General features: G+C 43.2%; 1 protein-coding gene across 2 annotated transcripts in view; it reads right to left on the bottom strand.

Annotated features, from left to right (window-relative positions):
- Window positions 1-13,659, bottom strand: part of edil3a (EGF-like repeats and discoidin I-like domains 3a) — a 111,353-nt gene that overhangs the window by 63,917 nt on the left and 33,777 nt on the right. For both annotated transcript variants that reach the window (XM_012828541.3, XM_012828542.3), the window contains exon 4: window positions 8,279-8,407. In XM_012828541.3, coding sequence (XP_012683995.2) covers window positions 8,279-8,407 — 129 coding nt within the window. The remainder of the gene's footprint in view (window positions 1-8,278; window positions 8,408-13,659) is intronic.

The following is a 13,659-nucleotide window of genomic DNA, read 5'->3' as shown; positions in this document are numbered from 1 at the left end:
GTATACGTCAATGCAAAGGAGGAACCATATTTACTGTATGTAACTGTCTATGTAACTGTGAAAACAGACCCTTTCCTGCGACATTCCTTTTATTTATATAAAGAGGGGAAACACATGTATGTAATATGCAACAAACATTAAAAAAAACAGACAACATAGTCTGACTCATAACTCATATTAGCATATCTCAACAAACAAGCCATGCAGAGTGGAGTGATCTCCAACACCTACGGAAACAGACCGAAGGTGCACTGAGGAACTCATTTCTCATTTTAATTAGGACGGATTTCTTCCACCCACTCAGCCGTTTTTACACTTCCTCCGAGAAACTGCCATGTGAAGGTCCTCATCACAGATCTGAACCTGTAGCTCTGGTTCTATCCGCATATGCCAATGACATTCAGTTTTATTTTTTTTCCGTGTATGTGTATATGTGAGGGTGTATGTGTGTGTGTGTGTGTGTGTGTGTGTGTGTGTGTGTGTGTGTGTGTGTGTGTGTGTGTGTGTGTGTGTGTGTTCACCGTCCTAATCAGTAGTTCTGCTCAGCAAACTACCCATATTCATAAGAAAAAGTATAGCATTTGTCTCAGCATTTGTTTTTAACTGCTTTTGAGTGTTGAACGAGAATAAAAAAATTAAAAAATAATTCTTTTACTCTCAGAGGGGGGTGTATCCCCTCGGTTGGCATGATGTGACAGCTAAGCTCAGCAGTCCCAGGTGAGAAGCTGTTGAGGTGTTATAAGAGCGGACTGAGGGCGGGGGAGGAATGTGACAGAGGTTCAGATGCTTATATAATGGCCCCATCCAACGCATTTCCCCCTGCCCCTGTAAACAGAAGGGGGGCATTAGGGCAGAAGTCCAGTGACGGAAATTACAGCCTAGATGCCCGAGATTACAGGGTGCTGTCACTGCTGCCTATCACTATCCACCCCTGGGATCATTATATGGATCCACCTCTTCCAGCCTCTCTGACGGCCTGTCCACGGGCTCGACAACCGGTGACAGCCTCTGGGGGGGGGGGGAAGGTTTTGTGTGGAGTGTCAACAAGTAAGTGAACAAAGGGAAAGCACCTGGTGGCACTAGTGCAGCACAGTGTAAACCTTGCTACTGGATTGAAAGCCACTTCACCATTATTATTATTGTTATTATTTATTTATTTATTTATCTATCTATTTTACAGTAGAATTGATCCTGGGTGCCATCTGATATTTTCGACCATAAGCCTGCATCTCACATTCATCATGCTGACTTCACAGTTTTGCACCAGCCGTCTAAGTGTGCCAAAGCAAGAAATCATGTCTCGGGAGACGACTGTATCTGTTTCTGGCTGAGAGAGCAGGTCTCTAGAAATTAGATGCTTTCCCTGTCCGTGGATGTGTAATACTGACCCGTCGTCAACTAAAACAAAATCCCATCACGCCAGGAGGAAGCGGGTTGTGATAGCAACCGCGTCGATATGTCATCAAATATAGACAAGGACTAAAAACGCAGAGCAAGGCGCAATGAGGGCAAATCAATGAAGGACTGCCAGCAAGTTTCAAAAGAGGCAAAGGAGTGCTGATTGATCAAAGGAGAGATAAATACCACCCACCCCCCCCCCCTCCCTGAAAATGCCTGGCATCAGAAATAAGGAGCAACTTCCTTTGAGTCGGGGAGAATTCGCTGTGCGGCCCACCCCGGCTGTCCTCGTTTGAAACGCTGTGCTTAACCTCATGCGTTTTTTCCTTTAACCTTGTGCATTTTCTTTTTTACTTCAAGGCACAGGGAACGGGGCTGCGATCTCTTTCAGGTCCTCCGGCACCGATTGACTGACCTTACTTCCCACGTGTTTTATATTGGGAAGAGAAAGTAGAGATGTTGACTGTTTTTTTTTTTTCACTCAGTCAGAACGCAAGCATGAGATGGATCAACTGAAAATATTAAGGCATGCTGCATATAAAAAAAAAAAAATGTAAAAGTGTAAAATCGATTCTATCTTGAATGCATAAATACAAACGACTTATAAAGACTCCAAACACTAAAGAAGCACTCCCAATTGCATTGGCATGGGCTGCTCCACCAAAGGGACAGTAGGGGGCATGATGGCTATGTCCACATCAAGCCTTCTCTGTGGATCAGTTGTGTCACAATAGACTACAGCTAAGGAGAGCTCGGTGCACTCGCTCAGTAACGCACCCAGCAATGTAGGGTCTGTTCATCTTCCTTTTTGTTTACACAATGTCTCACAGAACATGCACAACTGTTATCATCATGCAGAGAGTTACAAGCCGTTGGTTGTGTTTGTGTGTGTGTGTGTGTGTGTGTGTGTGTGTGTGTGTGTGTGTGTGTGTGTGTGTGTGTGTGTGTAAGTCTTTGAGAGGACGGCCTCCAATACTCCAGACCCAAATATTTGCGGCCCCTACACAGCGGTCGCTTCCCGTTTTGCGTTTGTGACACTTCATTACAATAATTGGCCCTCTTCCTGCTCAGTGCCACGCCAATCTGCCATTGACACAGTGGGGGAGTGACGAAGCATCGTCTGACTGATGAAAACCCAGTGGCGTCTTCCCGAAATAAAGAGGCGCAGGGCTATAATAATGATAATGGGCAATGGCTCAGACCCCTAGAGATTTCCCCCGAAAACAGAGTATCTGACAAGGACACAGACATGACACTTGTGTCCTGAGAAACGCCTAACTCCAACCCACACACAACAGAACAGAAACAGTGTTTACTTTGAACCAGTGGCTGTGTTGTGCAAGGGTATTTTTTCCCATATTAAATGCAGAGCCTATTTACTTCTTGTATGTTGACATCCAAATACATACGGATATTGGTGGCAATGTACTTACATTGTATAGGGAGGGGGAGTGTGAAACATTTTTGGCAAATAAAATCAATATGGCAAAGTGAAAAGTGAAACAAAACTTCAAGTAACTGCTTGGACACAACACACAGGCAGGTGCTAAAAGCCCTCTGTCAAGTGAAAGTGTCCCTGTAGGTGGAAAGGTGTAAGTGACACCAAGTTACAGCAGACCTCTGACCAAACAAACAGACAGCAACTGAAAGGAGGGCCAAATTGAGAGTCACCTCAAGGCAACCTCAGACTGCTTCTCAAAGACCCCACGCATTTGTTTTCCAACCTAGAGAGGAAGAAAAAACAACAGCAGCAACAAACAGCACAAATAGAGGGTGTGGATACTGTAGTGGACCGACACAGTGTGTCTCATGTCCATCCACCATCATTATGGCAGACTTAACCATGACTCATTTAATCCCCTATGGAAAGTGCCCTGATGCCTCCTGTCTCCGCTTTGGCCCCTGCTAGCTCCTGTGATACCTACAGTAAGACAGGCTGCTGCCTGTCAAGCAGACGTCCCTGCTTACAGTAGGCCTGTCTGTCAAACTGGGCAGGGGCGCTTTGAAAGCCGCTCACTCCCGTTTCACTAGTGCCTCTTTAAACGGCACGACTGGCTGAGGCTGTCTTCGCTTAAGATAATGCCCACAAGTGTGAAATTGGATTTGAGTTTGACAGCGTAAGGGGAACAGTTGGTTAGTGGAGCAGTGTAGGCTTAGATTAACACCTCAAACACCTGTGCCATGGTGAACTACCAGCAAGCTTTTCTTTTAAGGGCTCGGACGAAACTGGTGGCGGGAAAAGATGAATAAACAGAGAGGGAAGCAGGTAAACGGTTTAGCATGCAATAGAAAGGATTTGTCGCAGGATTTGATCTTTCTATGTCACTGACAACGCGACTTGAAACCATCCTGAAATCGTTCTTTTTTTCACAGCCTGACAACTGTAACCTGAAATAAAAAAACAAATAGAAAATCAAGAACAAAGAAGTGCCTTAGAGAGCCGACTGGGTGACCTCATATTTCATCCTAAGGACACTGTCATAGACGTGACTAGACCCAGTGATCTGAGATTATGTGGGAAATAAAATCCTCAGGTAATCTGGAGGTGAGGAATGGCCTGTGCTGCTCTGTGCTTACAAGTCCCCAGTACAGTACTGTGTGTGTGTCTGTGTGTGTGTGTGTGTGTGTGTGTGTGTGTGTGTGTGTGTGTGTGTGTGTGTGTGTATGTGATGTGTGTGTGTGTGTGTGTGATTGTGTGTACACTCAAGTGCGTGTGTTATTAGGGTGGGGGGCAGCTTGCCTATAAGTAAATACAATTCATTGCATGCCACTGTTATATTGTATGCCAAAATGTCAATATTTGGTTATAAACTAGGAATATAGATTTGCAATGTCATACTTTATATGAGGAATATACGCTATGCAAGGGAGAAGAGAGAGTGTGTGTGTGTGCAGGGGAACAACTACAGATGTATTGATGTGTATGCAATACCCCACCCACAAAAAAAAGGTCAAAACCAACAGGGGAGGGGGCATGTTATGTCTATTGTCATCGCTTGTGTTGGTCATTCCTTTATCTGTTGTTTTTGCTGGAGGAATTTTTGGAAGGTTCTTAAAGTTTAAATTTAGGGTGGCTTTACTAGTATGACTTTACACACAATGCCCAAACAGTACAATGATTATTCATAGCATTTTGAACTGCAACTAGAGATGCGTTTCTGTCAGAGTGCAGAGTGCACAATCAGAGGATCGCTAACCCCTGCCCAGCAAATTAGTTCATGTGTGCTTTGAAGATAGGTGATGAACGCAGTATTATTCTTTCACACACACATATGGACATTTTGGTGGCGCCAATTCCCTGGCAACCAGGTCTGTCCTTTATGCATGCAAAGTAGGCTAATGCTGTTGAGATTACAAGATCACTGTGGAATACTGCTAATTTGTCATCGATACATAACTATGATTAAGTGGTATAGTGCCGGGGCCTGCAAGAACCTTCATCTGACAAAAAATGTATTCATTTTTTTTTTTATTCCTACTCGTTTATTAGCAGTCAGATTAATGGTTTTCTCAAAAGCATTCATCTGCTAAAGGAGCCACTTTTAAGTGAGGAAAAATAGGGGTACTTAATCAGTACTTTTGGTACAGTTTGCAATAAATATATTTCAAGTAGACTACACTCTAAAACACACCTACAATACACTATAAAATCTATTTCGCAGTGTTAGTGGTTCCTTCATTTATTTTAAAACTATAGAAGATGAGTATCAATGAAGTCGGTTGAAATATTGCAATGTAATCTGTAAACATGAACGTTGATGCCTTAAGTTATGTTCCTCCATCAGCTGTTGGCTTGAGCTAGTCTAGTGGCTATCATGGATAGTAAGTTACCTTGTCACTTTTAATTAACACAAGCAAAACATCAGCTGAAATATAGAGCAGCATATGTTTATAGATAGCTTAATTGAATGGAACTTCATTACACTACCATTCCAATAAGGTTGCACGGATGTTCTTGAATTGTAGCGAAATTGTCCAATTAGTTTCCCATTCATTTCAAAGGGGAAAAAATGAAGAAAAACAACCATTTGGGGGATTGCAAACACGAGCACTGCACGGGGTCAGGACGGATGTGCCAGAGTTGGAGTGTGTCAATATTTCAAAAGCGCTAGGAGCAGAAGCGGTGCCATAAAAATGGGTGGAATAATGAAAAGATGTCTTAAAAAGTACAGCAATCACACATATGATTCCATCATGCTGACATAATCACGCTAATTACCTGTCCATCAGAAAACAGGCAGATTCTAGGTCACTTTCCATCTGGGAAAGGCCACACCGATGCTTATCCTTGTTTTCTGCCGTCGCCTGTTCTGATTACATTTTTCTTCATGTTTTTGCTTCTTTGACAACGAGGATTTACGCTCCTTTTTTTTTTTTTTTGCTTGTGCTAACTAATAAGTACGATCCTCCATTTGTCAAAATGTGGGTGCTCAAACTTCTCACAATACAAAATGGTTAGCCAACACCAGCGACCAATGATTCCTGAGAGAGAGAGAGAGAGAGAGAGAGAGAGAGAGAGAGACAGAAGCAAAGAGAGGGCGAGCTCCTGGCTCCCCAGAGAAGACAAGCTGTGCTCATTGTCATTACGTAGCAGTTGAGGTAAAGCTACATTTCCTGACTGAATACCAAAGATATAGAGCAATTCAGCAAAAATATTTCTGGAAAAAATATGGAGCTTATTCTGTGTGTTCATGTCCTGTTCTAATAAAGAAAGACCTAAACCAAAACCCTGTATGGCCAAGGAAGTAGAGCATCTCCTACATGTGTATCTGCCTGCAAGCCTGTAACATTACCAAAATGACCCTGTTTCCTTGTGACCTATATTATACTAGTTTCACTAACCCTGGAGACAAGACTATCATTCATTGCATTTATTGTCTTTTCTCTGGTTTGGTTTCTTCATTTTACCTTTTTTTTTACAATGTTTTAGTTACAGTAGCTCTTGTAACGTTATTATCTTTTATGATCGCTGGCTTCGAACATTGTACATAATACAATAATAATGTTCCCTGTCTTCAAGGAACATCATTCACAGCAGTGCCTTTGGTTTTACTCTGTCTGTTCACACTTAACCTTGCATTGAGTGTGGGAGAACACAAGGCCGGTTATAAACAAGGTGCATCATCACTTCCAGTCAAGTGTAAATGTGTTTGGTTAAGACTATATTCTCACCGCTACAGGGAAAACAGCCCCACAAGCAGACATAACCACATGTATAGGGTCAGTAGTGGAGATTCATTCATTCATTCAATCATTTATTAATTTCATACACCTCACCAATACAAACTTTAAGTGAGCCTTCAATGCTATTGCAATCAAATGGTAAATGAAAAAGTAGAAAAGATGCACTGCAAACATGGCGGCTCATTCTCTTATTATAGTAAATAGGACCATGGGCATTATGCTATTCTGTGGTGTAGGCCTTGTCTTACAGTAGGCCTGATGCCAGGAGACCAGCAATGTTGAAAAAGTCTGTAAAATAGTTACTGTCTGTTCATTTTTTGAAAGATAACAGTGATAGCATAATTATTGCGGTTTTCATATGCAGTAACATTAAAATATATATATATATGTGAAGTACGATACCAAGTGCACCACAACCTGAGGTTAACATACATATGTTAGCCACAAACAAAGTTTAAAGTCCACAAATCTCGATGTGGATGACACACGTAATCACTACTTTTAAATTGCCAGATCCACCATAAAGTTCTACTACAGGAGGAAAACTCTTTTTTAAGCCCCAAAGCCCCCCTTCTCTTTTCTAGTGCAGCATCAGGTAGAGTACATACACAGTGCTTGACACACATCTTTTCGAGTGAGAACGTCACAAAGGAAAGCAATTTCAGCACTTTTGACAATTTGCTCCTGACAAACGATGCATTGTTGCTTCCCAGCACCTTCTCCACTGGCAAACGCATTCGTAACAAAGACAGCATCTACCAGCTAACTGCAGGACTGAGTTACAAAGGAGACAGATCACCTGACAGTGGACATGATTGAAATCCCAGACAAATGTTACGTACTCCTTGGATGGAGCAGACATGGCACTTTACATCATGGAAATTGGCCTATTTTTCCTTTAAAGACAAGTCTCTTTTTTTCCTCCTTCTGGCACTTCAGTCCAATCGTTTTGCTTTTGTGTGTGACCAACCCATACAAGAACACAGCAGGCCAGGGAAACGTGTGTGAGTTGAGTTAGAGGGAAATTACTTAGGACATCTAGAAGCATGTTGGTCCCAGAGTCCATTAAAAGGCTTCAAAATCAAAATGTACGATGTGTCATCTGTAAATAGCCACTCTACCATCACATTTGCCACCAGTTGGATGAAGAGGCAGGATGAATATGTTACTATAGAATATTGTATAACTGTATGCTGGTGAAAGCACTACGTTCAACCACAATGTGTTTTAAATGATTTCGCCTGAATTTTCTTAGCATATAAAAATGTCCTCACACTATTGCAACTATTTACACTGTTGTACAGGGCATAGACAGAAGGATAGTTTTTTCCCCCATGTGTTTTGTCTGTCTTTGTCTGTCTTGGTTGTAGCCTTGGTAAACAATGATGTGACACAGCTGAGAAAGGCAATTAGGCAAAGACGGCCACAAACTGAAAATGTGCTTTAGCAGTGCATCTGTAAAAAAAAAATTAAGGAATAGCAGGCCATTATGCTATAACATGAATATAACACATTATAAAATACTAAAAAAAGGGTTTCGGTTAATGGGAAAAGAGCATTAACAAGAAATTAAGTGTTATATTTGAACTGACCATGGGCACTGAGTGAATTCACAGTAAAAGAGTGCTCAGAGATCTGCATTTATTCACACGAAAGAGAAGGAGAAGACTCATGCAGTATTGGGTGCTCAACTTACTGTGCTGACAGTGGATTCCATTGTAGCCGTGTTGGCACTTGCAGATGTATCCTATGAAGGTATCTCCACGGTAGGTCTCACTCACTTCACAGATCCCTCCGTTGTGGCATGGGTTTGGGTGGCATGGTCCTGAAAGCAGATATCACAAATATTAGGATTCACTGTTTACTGTTCACACACACTGTTGTTAAAATTATTTTTATTATTGTTTCACGCATTGTTATATACTGGTCCCATGCTAAAAAAAAAGAGCATCAGGCTGATATTAATGCAACATATCGTTCTTCAAGAGGGAAGAGATAAACGCACCCTCTTTAATACATTCTTTGCTTCTTAACAAGCATTGACTCATTTTCAGCTTATTAAATATGTGGATGATTGTAGAGAATGGTCTTCATTTCAGTTATGCCTCCTTAGATATTGCAGCATGTATGTGGACATGTATGTTCTATGAGAGACACATACAGGCTTATGGCTTATTCTGCACAACAGATGACTGAGGGTAGGACACCTGCCTGTATTGCATTAGAGTAATCCCAAGACTCAGTATGCCAGCACACTACCGTTCTCTTGAGTACTCAGGGAATATGGGCCATTTTCAGAGCAATCACTGGACTGTGAACCTAAGTCTGTCAAAGCTTGCTAGCGTCAGTGTTGTGAGAAAGTTCTTGATGGATAAAATTACACTTCCGAGAACACTGCATGATTTGTGCAAGCCTCGCTCCCTATTACAATGCATAGTCTTTTGGGAAGAGAGCAATTCTAGCTCTCTATTGCACACATATGCATACACACACACACGGACGCGTGCCCACACACACACACACATCCACACACACAAACACACTCGGACAAGCTGAGCGTACCACTATGTAGAAAATGATCCACATATACAGCCACCAAGGGTTTAAAAGTCAAAGCATTTTGACACTCAATCAGTCAGAATGAGAGCAGAGCTAATTATTAGAACAGAGGACGTCTAATGGCTTCTAGCAGAACTCCATTAACAAGACCCCGCACCCTGACTGAGGCAATGACAGCCGTCAGGGCCTTTCGACGTGACCATCTATAAGTGAACAAAGGCGAGCTGACAGGGGCCCTTAATGAAGAATGCATCCTTTCACAACACTTGACGATGGCTGGCAAAGGGCTTCCAGAAGACACCACACACGCGTGCTCTCAATATCTGCATGCCGTCCTCCGAGACGTCCCCCAGCACTGTGGTCCGATGAATCGCTGCTTTGTTCTCTACGCTGTCCGCTATTGTTGGCTGTGAAAGGCGGTCGTGGGGGTGGTGGTGTTGGCGGTGCTCTGGGGAGGTAGGGTTGCAGTGAAGAGGAAGGGTACGCGGCAGCCAGCGCTGTCCACTGTTTAGTTGCTGGCGCCCACAGCTCGGCTTTGATTGATGCCGGACCTGTTCCGGACCAGTGCGAGCGAGCTACCATCCCGATTTCCCTCCGACAAATCACAAAGGAAGCCCATCAATCATCTGAGGCACCTCAAATGCAACATGGCAATAAATAAATAAACACATAAATAAATAAATAACAGTGCTCCAGTTAAACACAGGGAGCAAAAGTGTCCTCTGTTTCTCCACCGTTCCGTGTCAAAAAATAAAAAAAATACCCCCATTAGTTGCCTGGTATCTCCACTGATGACATGTACCGCTTCACAAACAGGTTGGGCACTATATCCCAAAGGGTTTTATTACATTGGAACCAATGGTGCATTTGCGCTCTAGTGCGCAAGGTATCACTCGGCTAGATTACTGTAATAATGACATGGGGGATGAGGTAGGTTCTCCTGTTATAGCAGTGTCCATTTAACACACACAGGAGCTGAGGGGCAGACAGACTCAATGCTTGACTTATTGGACTTAGTAAACAGTGAGGGGAGTGGAAGACAAAGAAACTAAGACCCCTGTGAACTGCCATCATTAACAGACACACTGTCAGGAATGTAGCAACAATTTTTGAACGCGGTAAAAAGCGGACAAGCGTTGTCGCGTGACAATATGTTTTTGTTCCACTCCACTGGAGCAGGGGGGGGGGGGGCAATAACCATGTCAGAGAGTCACACAACACTGTTGCACTCTCCTCCTGCGGAAAACTGGTGGTGCTTTAATTAGCAGAAACCGGCGCGACCCCGTACATGGGGGGTCACAGCAGGGCCAGGCAGGAAGCATTCAGAAGCAATTGCACACCACAGTTGAGCATGCACCACCGAGATGGCCTGCTTTTTCTACAGATGAACCGTAAGAAAAAATACAAAAACAACCCAGCCAAACAAAGCTCTGATACAGACCAGACCCGGAAATCATCCCTGACTCATTGGTAGAGAGGAGAGGAAATAATTTATTAAAAGCACATGCTTCGTCCATCAGAGAGGGTAGACGGTACAGTATGACTTGAAATGTATCTTATTGAATGACTAAATTAATATGTTTACTTCCTGCAAAACAATATTTTTTTGAAACATGAGCACTAAAACGTGGCTCTAATAATTCCTGTTTATGTCCTGAGCTGCTTGATGCCGGAGTTTCAGAGTGGCCTGCCTGGTTCACCCCTTTCTGGCCACTGAGCCCTCTTCTCCTGCATCCATCCGAAAGGGGTTGGCACTTAACCCCAAGGGCCTGCTCAGGCGCCCAGCAGGAGCCACTTCTTGGTGCTTTTAGTGTTCCTTCTCCTGTCCTATCCTCCGCTCTCCTCTCCTCTCCTCTCCTCTCCTCTCCTCTCCTCTTCGCTCCCCTCCTCTCCTCTCTCCATCACACACTTCCAGTCCCTTAGTCCTGCCATGACCAAAGAGATCAGGCACGCTGACATTTGACTACACTAAAGTGATGAACCTACCAGTCAGAAAAAGAAATAAATAAATAAGAGGAGGTCTAGGGCATGTCTGAGAAGGTAAAACATAATGGCCCGGAGCAATAAGCGTGTCAGATAAATCTCTTAAGGGAGGGGAAAAAATAAAGTTCAGCATCACCTTGGAAAGTCTTTCAGGCACGGAAAGCAGAGTTGGAAAGGTAGCCCGGAAAAAAAATGCCATGGGAAATGTCACACTGATGCCTGAACCGACCAGAGCAAAAAAAAAGAAAAAGAAAAAACATCCCTACTTCTGCCTCCCTGCTCAACCAGTCCCTGTACCTCAGTGAAAAAGCAAACCGGCTGATAAGAGTCAATCAAATAAAAATTCCAGAACAATTAGCTCAATCTCGGGACAGAGAGAGCTTGCTTAAAGGGCACTGGCACTAGTCCTGAAGCAGGACAGATGTAGGGTTTGTTATTTCCTCTGTGTCATTATTCGGATGGTCTTCGGCAGAGCCTGGGTCTGCCAGGGCGAAGCGTCAGTGCCGTGTAACGAGGACAGAACATGATTAATTCAGGAATGAGCCATATGACTGCCTAGATGTCTGCCATTGAGGAGAGGAGAGAGAGAGAGAGAGGCCACAACAAAGAGGCTCTTAGAGGACTTCAAAAAGGTCAGCATGTTGTTTCTGCTTTTATGGAACGCAATGAGAACCTGGTGCCAGAGACCACAGTTTGTGAGCAGTGCCACGACATGCAGCGCAGCTTTTGGGATCCACATGTGCCAAATTACCGACTTGAACAAGCGCACTGGTGTCGTGCACCCCAAGGACTTTCATAACACTTGGAACAAACAGCTTTGAAGAGGGTTTTCATGTCAGTGATTCCCTTAGGGATGTGGTTATTAACTGAATTATAAGAAATGTTTCAGGAACAATACAAATGCTGATAACATGAATGTGTCACTGGAAATGAACTGAAGTAAAGCGACCAACTTGTGAATATATTATGCTTCTCTCTTGTGTGAGAGTGATTATGTAAAGCATTACGGTAAACCAGCTAAATTTACGACAGCACATTCCCCAGTTTGTTGAAAATATGCATCTGCACACACACACAGGGACTGCTCAATTTGGTCCTCATTTGATTCCTTTAAAAATCAAGGGGCTCATATCCTCACACATATGTAAGTGCCACTCGTAGATTCATACTGGAACATGATGATAAATTAAAGGCAATTAGATACCTGTTTACCTGCTGTGTGTCTGATGGCTGATATATTGAATCCGTACTTCAGTTCTAATGAGACAAATTAGTGAGATACATCCATGTCACTCCATTTGCTGGCACATTAGCGTTAGCACTCGTCTTGGCCTGGTATGAAAATTGTGGACTAGGAATACCACGCTGACAGACTCAGATCAGTTCAAGAGGCTGGCGTACATTAACTAGGATATGGCACAGTCTCTGGTTTAGAAATGGGCTGTCTGTGTTTCGCTCCCACAGGATTTAGAAACCTTCAAAGCTGCCACCAGTCTGTGCTAATTTGAAATCAGACATGCGCTAAGAGCAGGGAGAGAGGGTGATACTTCAACTTGTACAAGCTACAGGAGCCACAGCACCTTCTGCTAATCATAATGTATGCGTAGCATTACTTGTCATGAGATTCAGGTCCAATTTTACTTTAAGTGCCTTAACCCATGAATTGTTAGTTCTAGAAGCTACTTCACTGTTAGTCTTTTTGCAAGAGGCAGAGCATTCATTATGCACCTGCATACAGTGCATATAAATGCTTTTGATTCAAGTCAAATTTTCAGGAGCAAATGAGATCTCAAGCCTCTGAACCGTTAGGAGGCTGAGGCACAGCATCTGGTACTGCCAGCAAAACCCTTTTCTTTTCTCTATGCATGCCCAGAAAATTGTTAAGATAACGAAGTCGGCTAATAGCCGAAGACCATCAGGCATGCAAAGCTAAGGGTAGCCAAAGTGCTGAGGGGCTTTTAGCGTATCGGTGGCAGAGTGAAGTTCTTACTCTGAACCGCTGACCTGGAGTTCGGCTTCTCCTCAGATAATGGAGTACTAATGCCGTGTGCTACCAGAACGCCATCTCTCCTCGTCAAGAACTTCTCTTCCCAAAAAATAACTGTTTTATGAATGAACTTAGAGGACCCATAGACCCAAGACCCATAGATAGGCTCTCTCAGTGGCTATTAAATGCGCAACACTTCAAGTGTAATACATAAAGTGTTCTGGAGGAAGCTGTCTTGCACAGTAATTACAGGGAACACTCAATTCAGGCCTAATAAGACAAAATGACAGGGTATCCCATTAGCTCTGCATGTCATTTGCTATGTGTGAATTTGGGTAAATATGTCAGATCTCATTTCTTTAATGTCCACTCAGCACTAAGCTCTTCATGACTCTAGCAGGGCTGAAAATGACTGCAATCTTTAAAACTTTACTTAGGGGGTTAAACACAAACATGATGTAAATTAGATTCTCTCCCTCACACTGTATAGATGACCTGTGTGCAAGTGTGGATGGTTATGCCTTCCACACTGCAACCCAATACACTTG

This window comes from Clupea harengus, chromosome 7, assembly GCF_900700415.2.
Source record: "Clupea harengus chromosome 7, Ch_v2.0.2, whole genome shotgun sequence".
NCBI classification, from domain to species: Eukaryota; Metazoa; Chordata; class Actinopteri; order Clupeiformes; family Clupeidae; genus Clupea; species Clupea harengus.
Note: the sequence above shows the minus strand (reverse complement) of the source record. Positions and strands in the feature narration are given on the sequence as shown.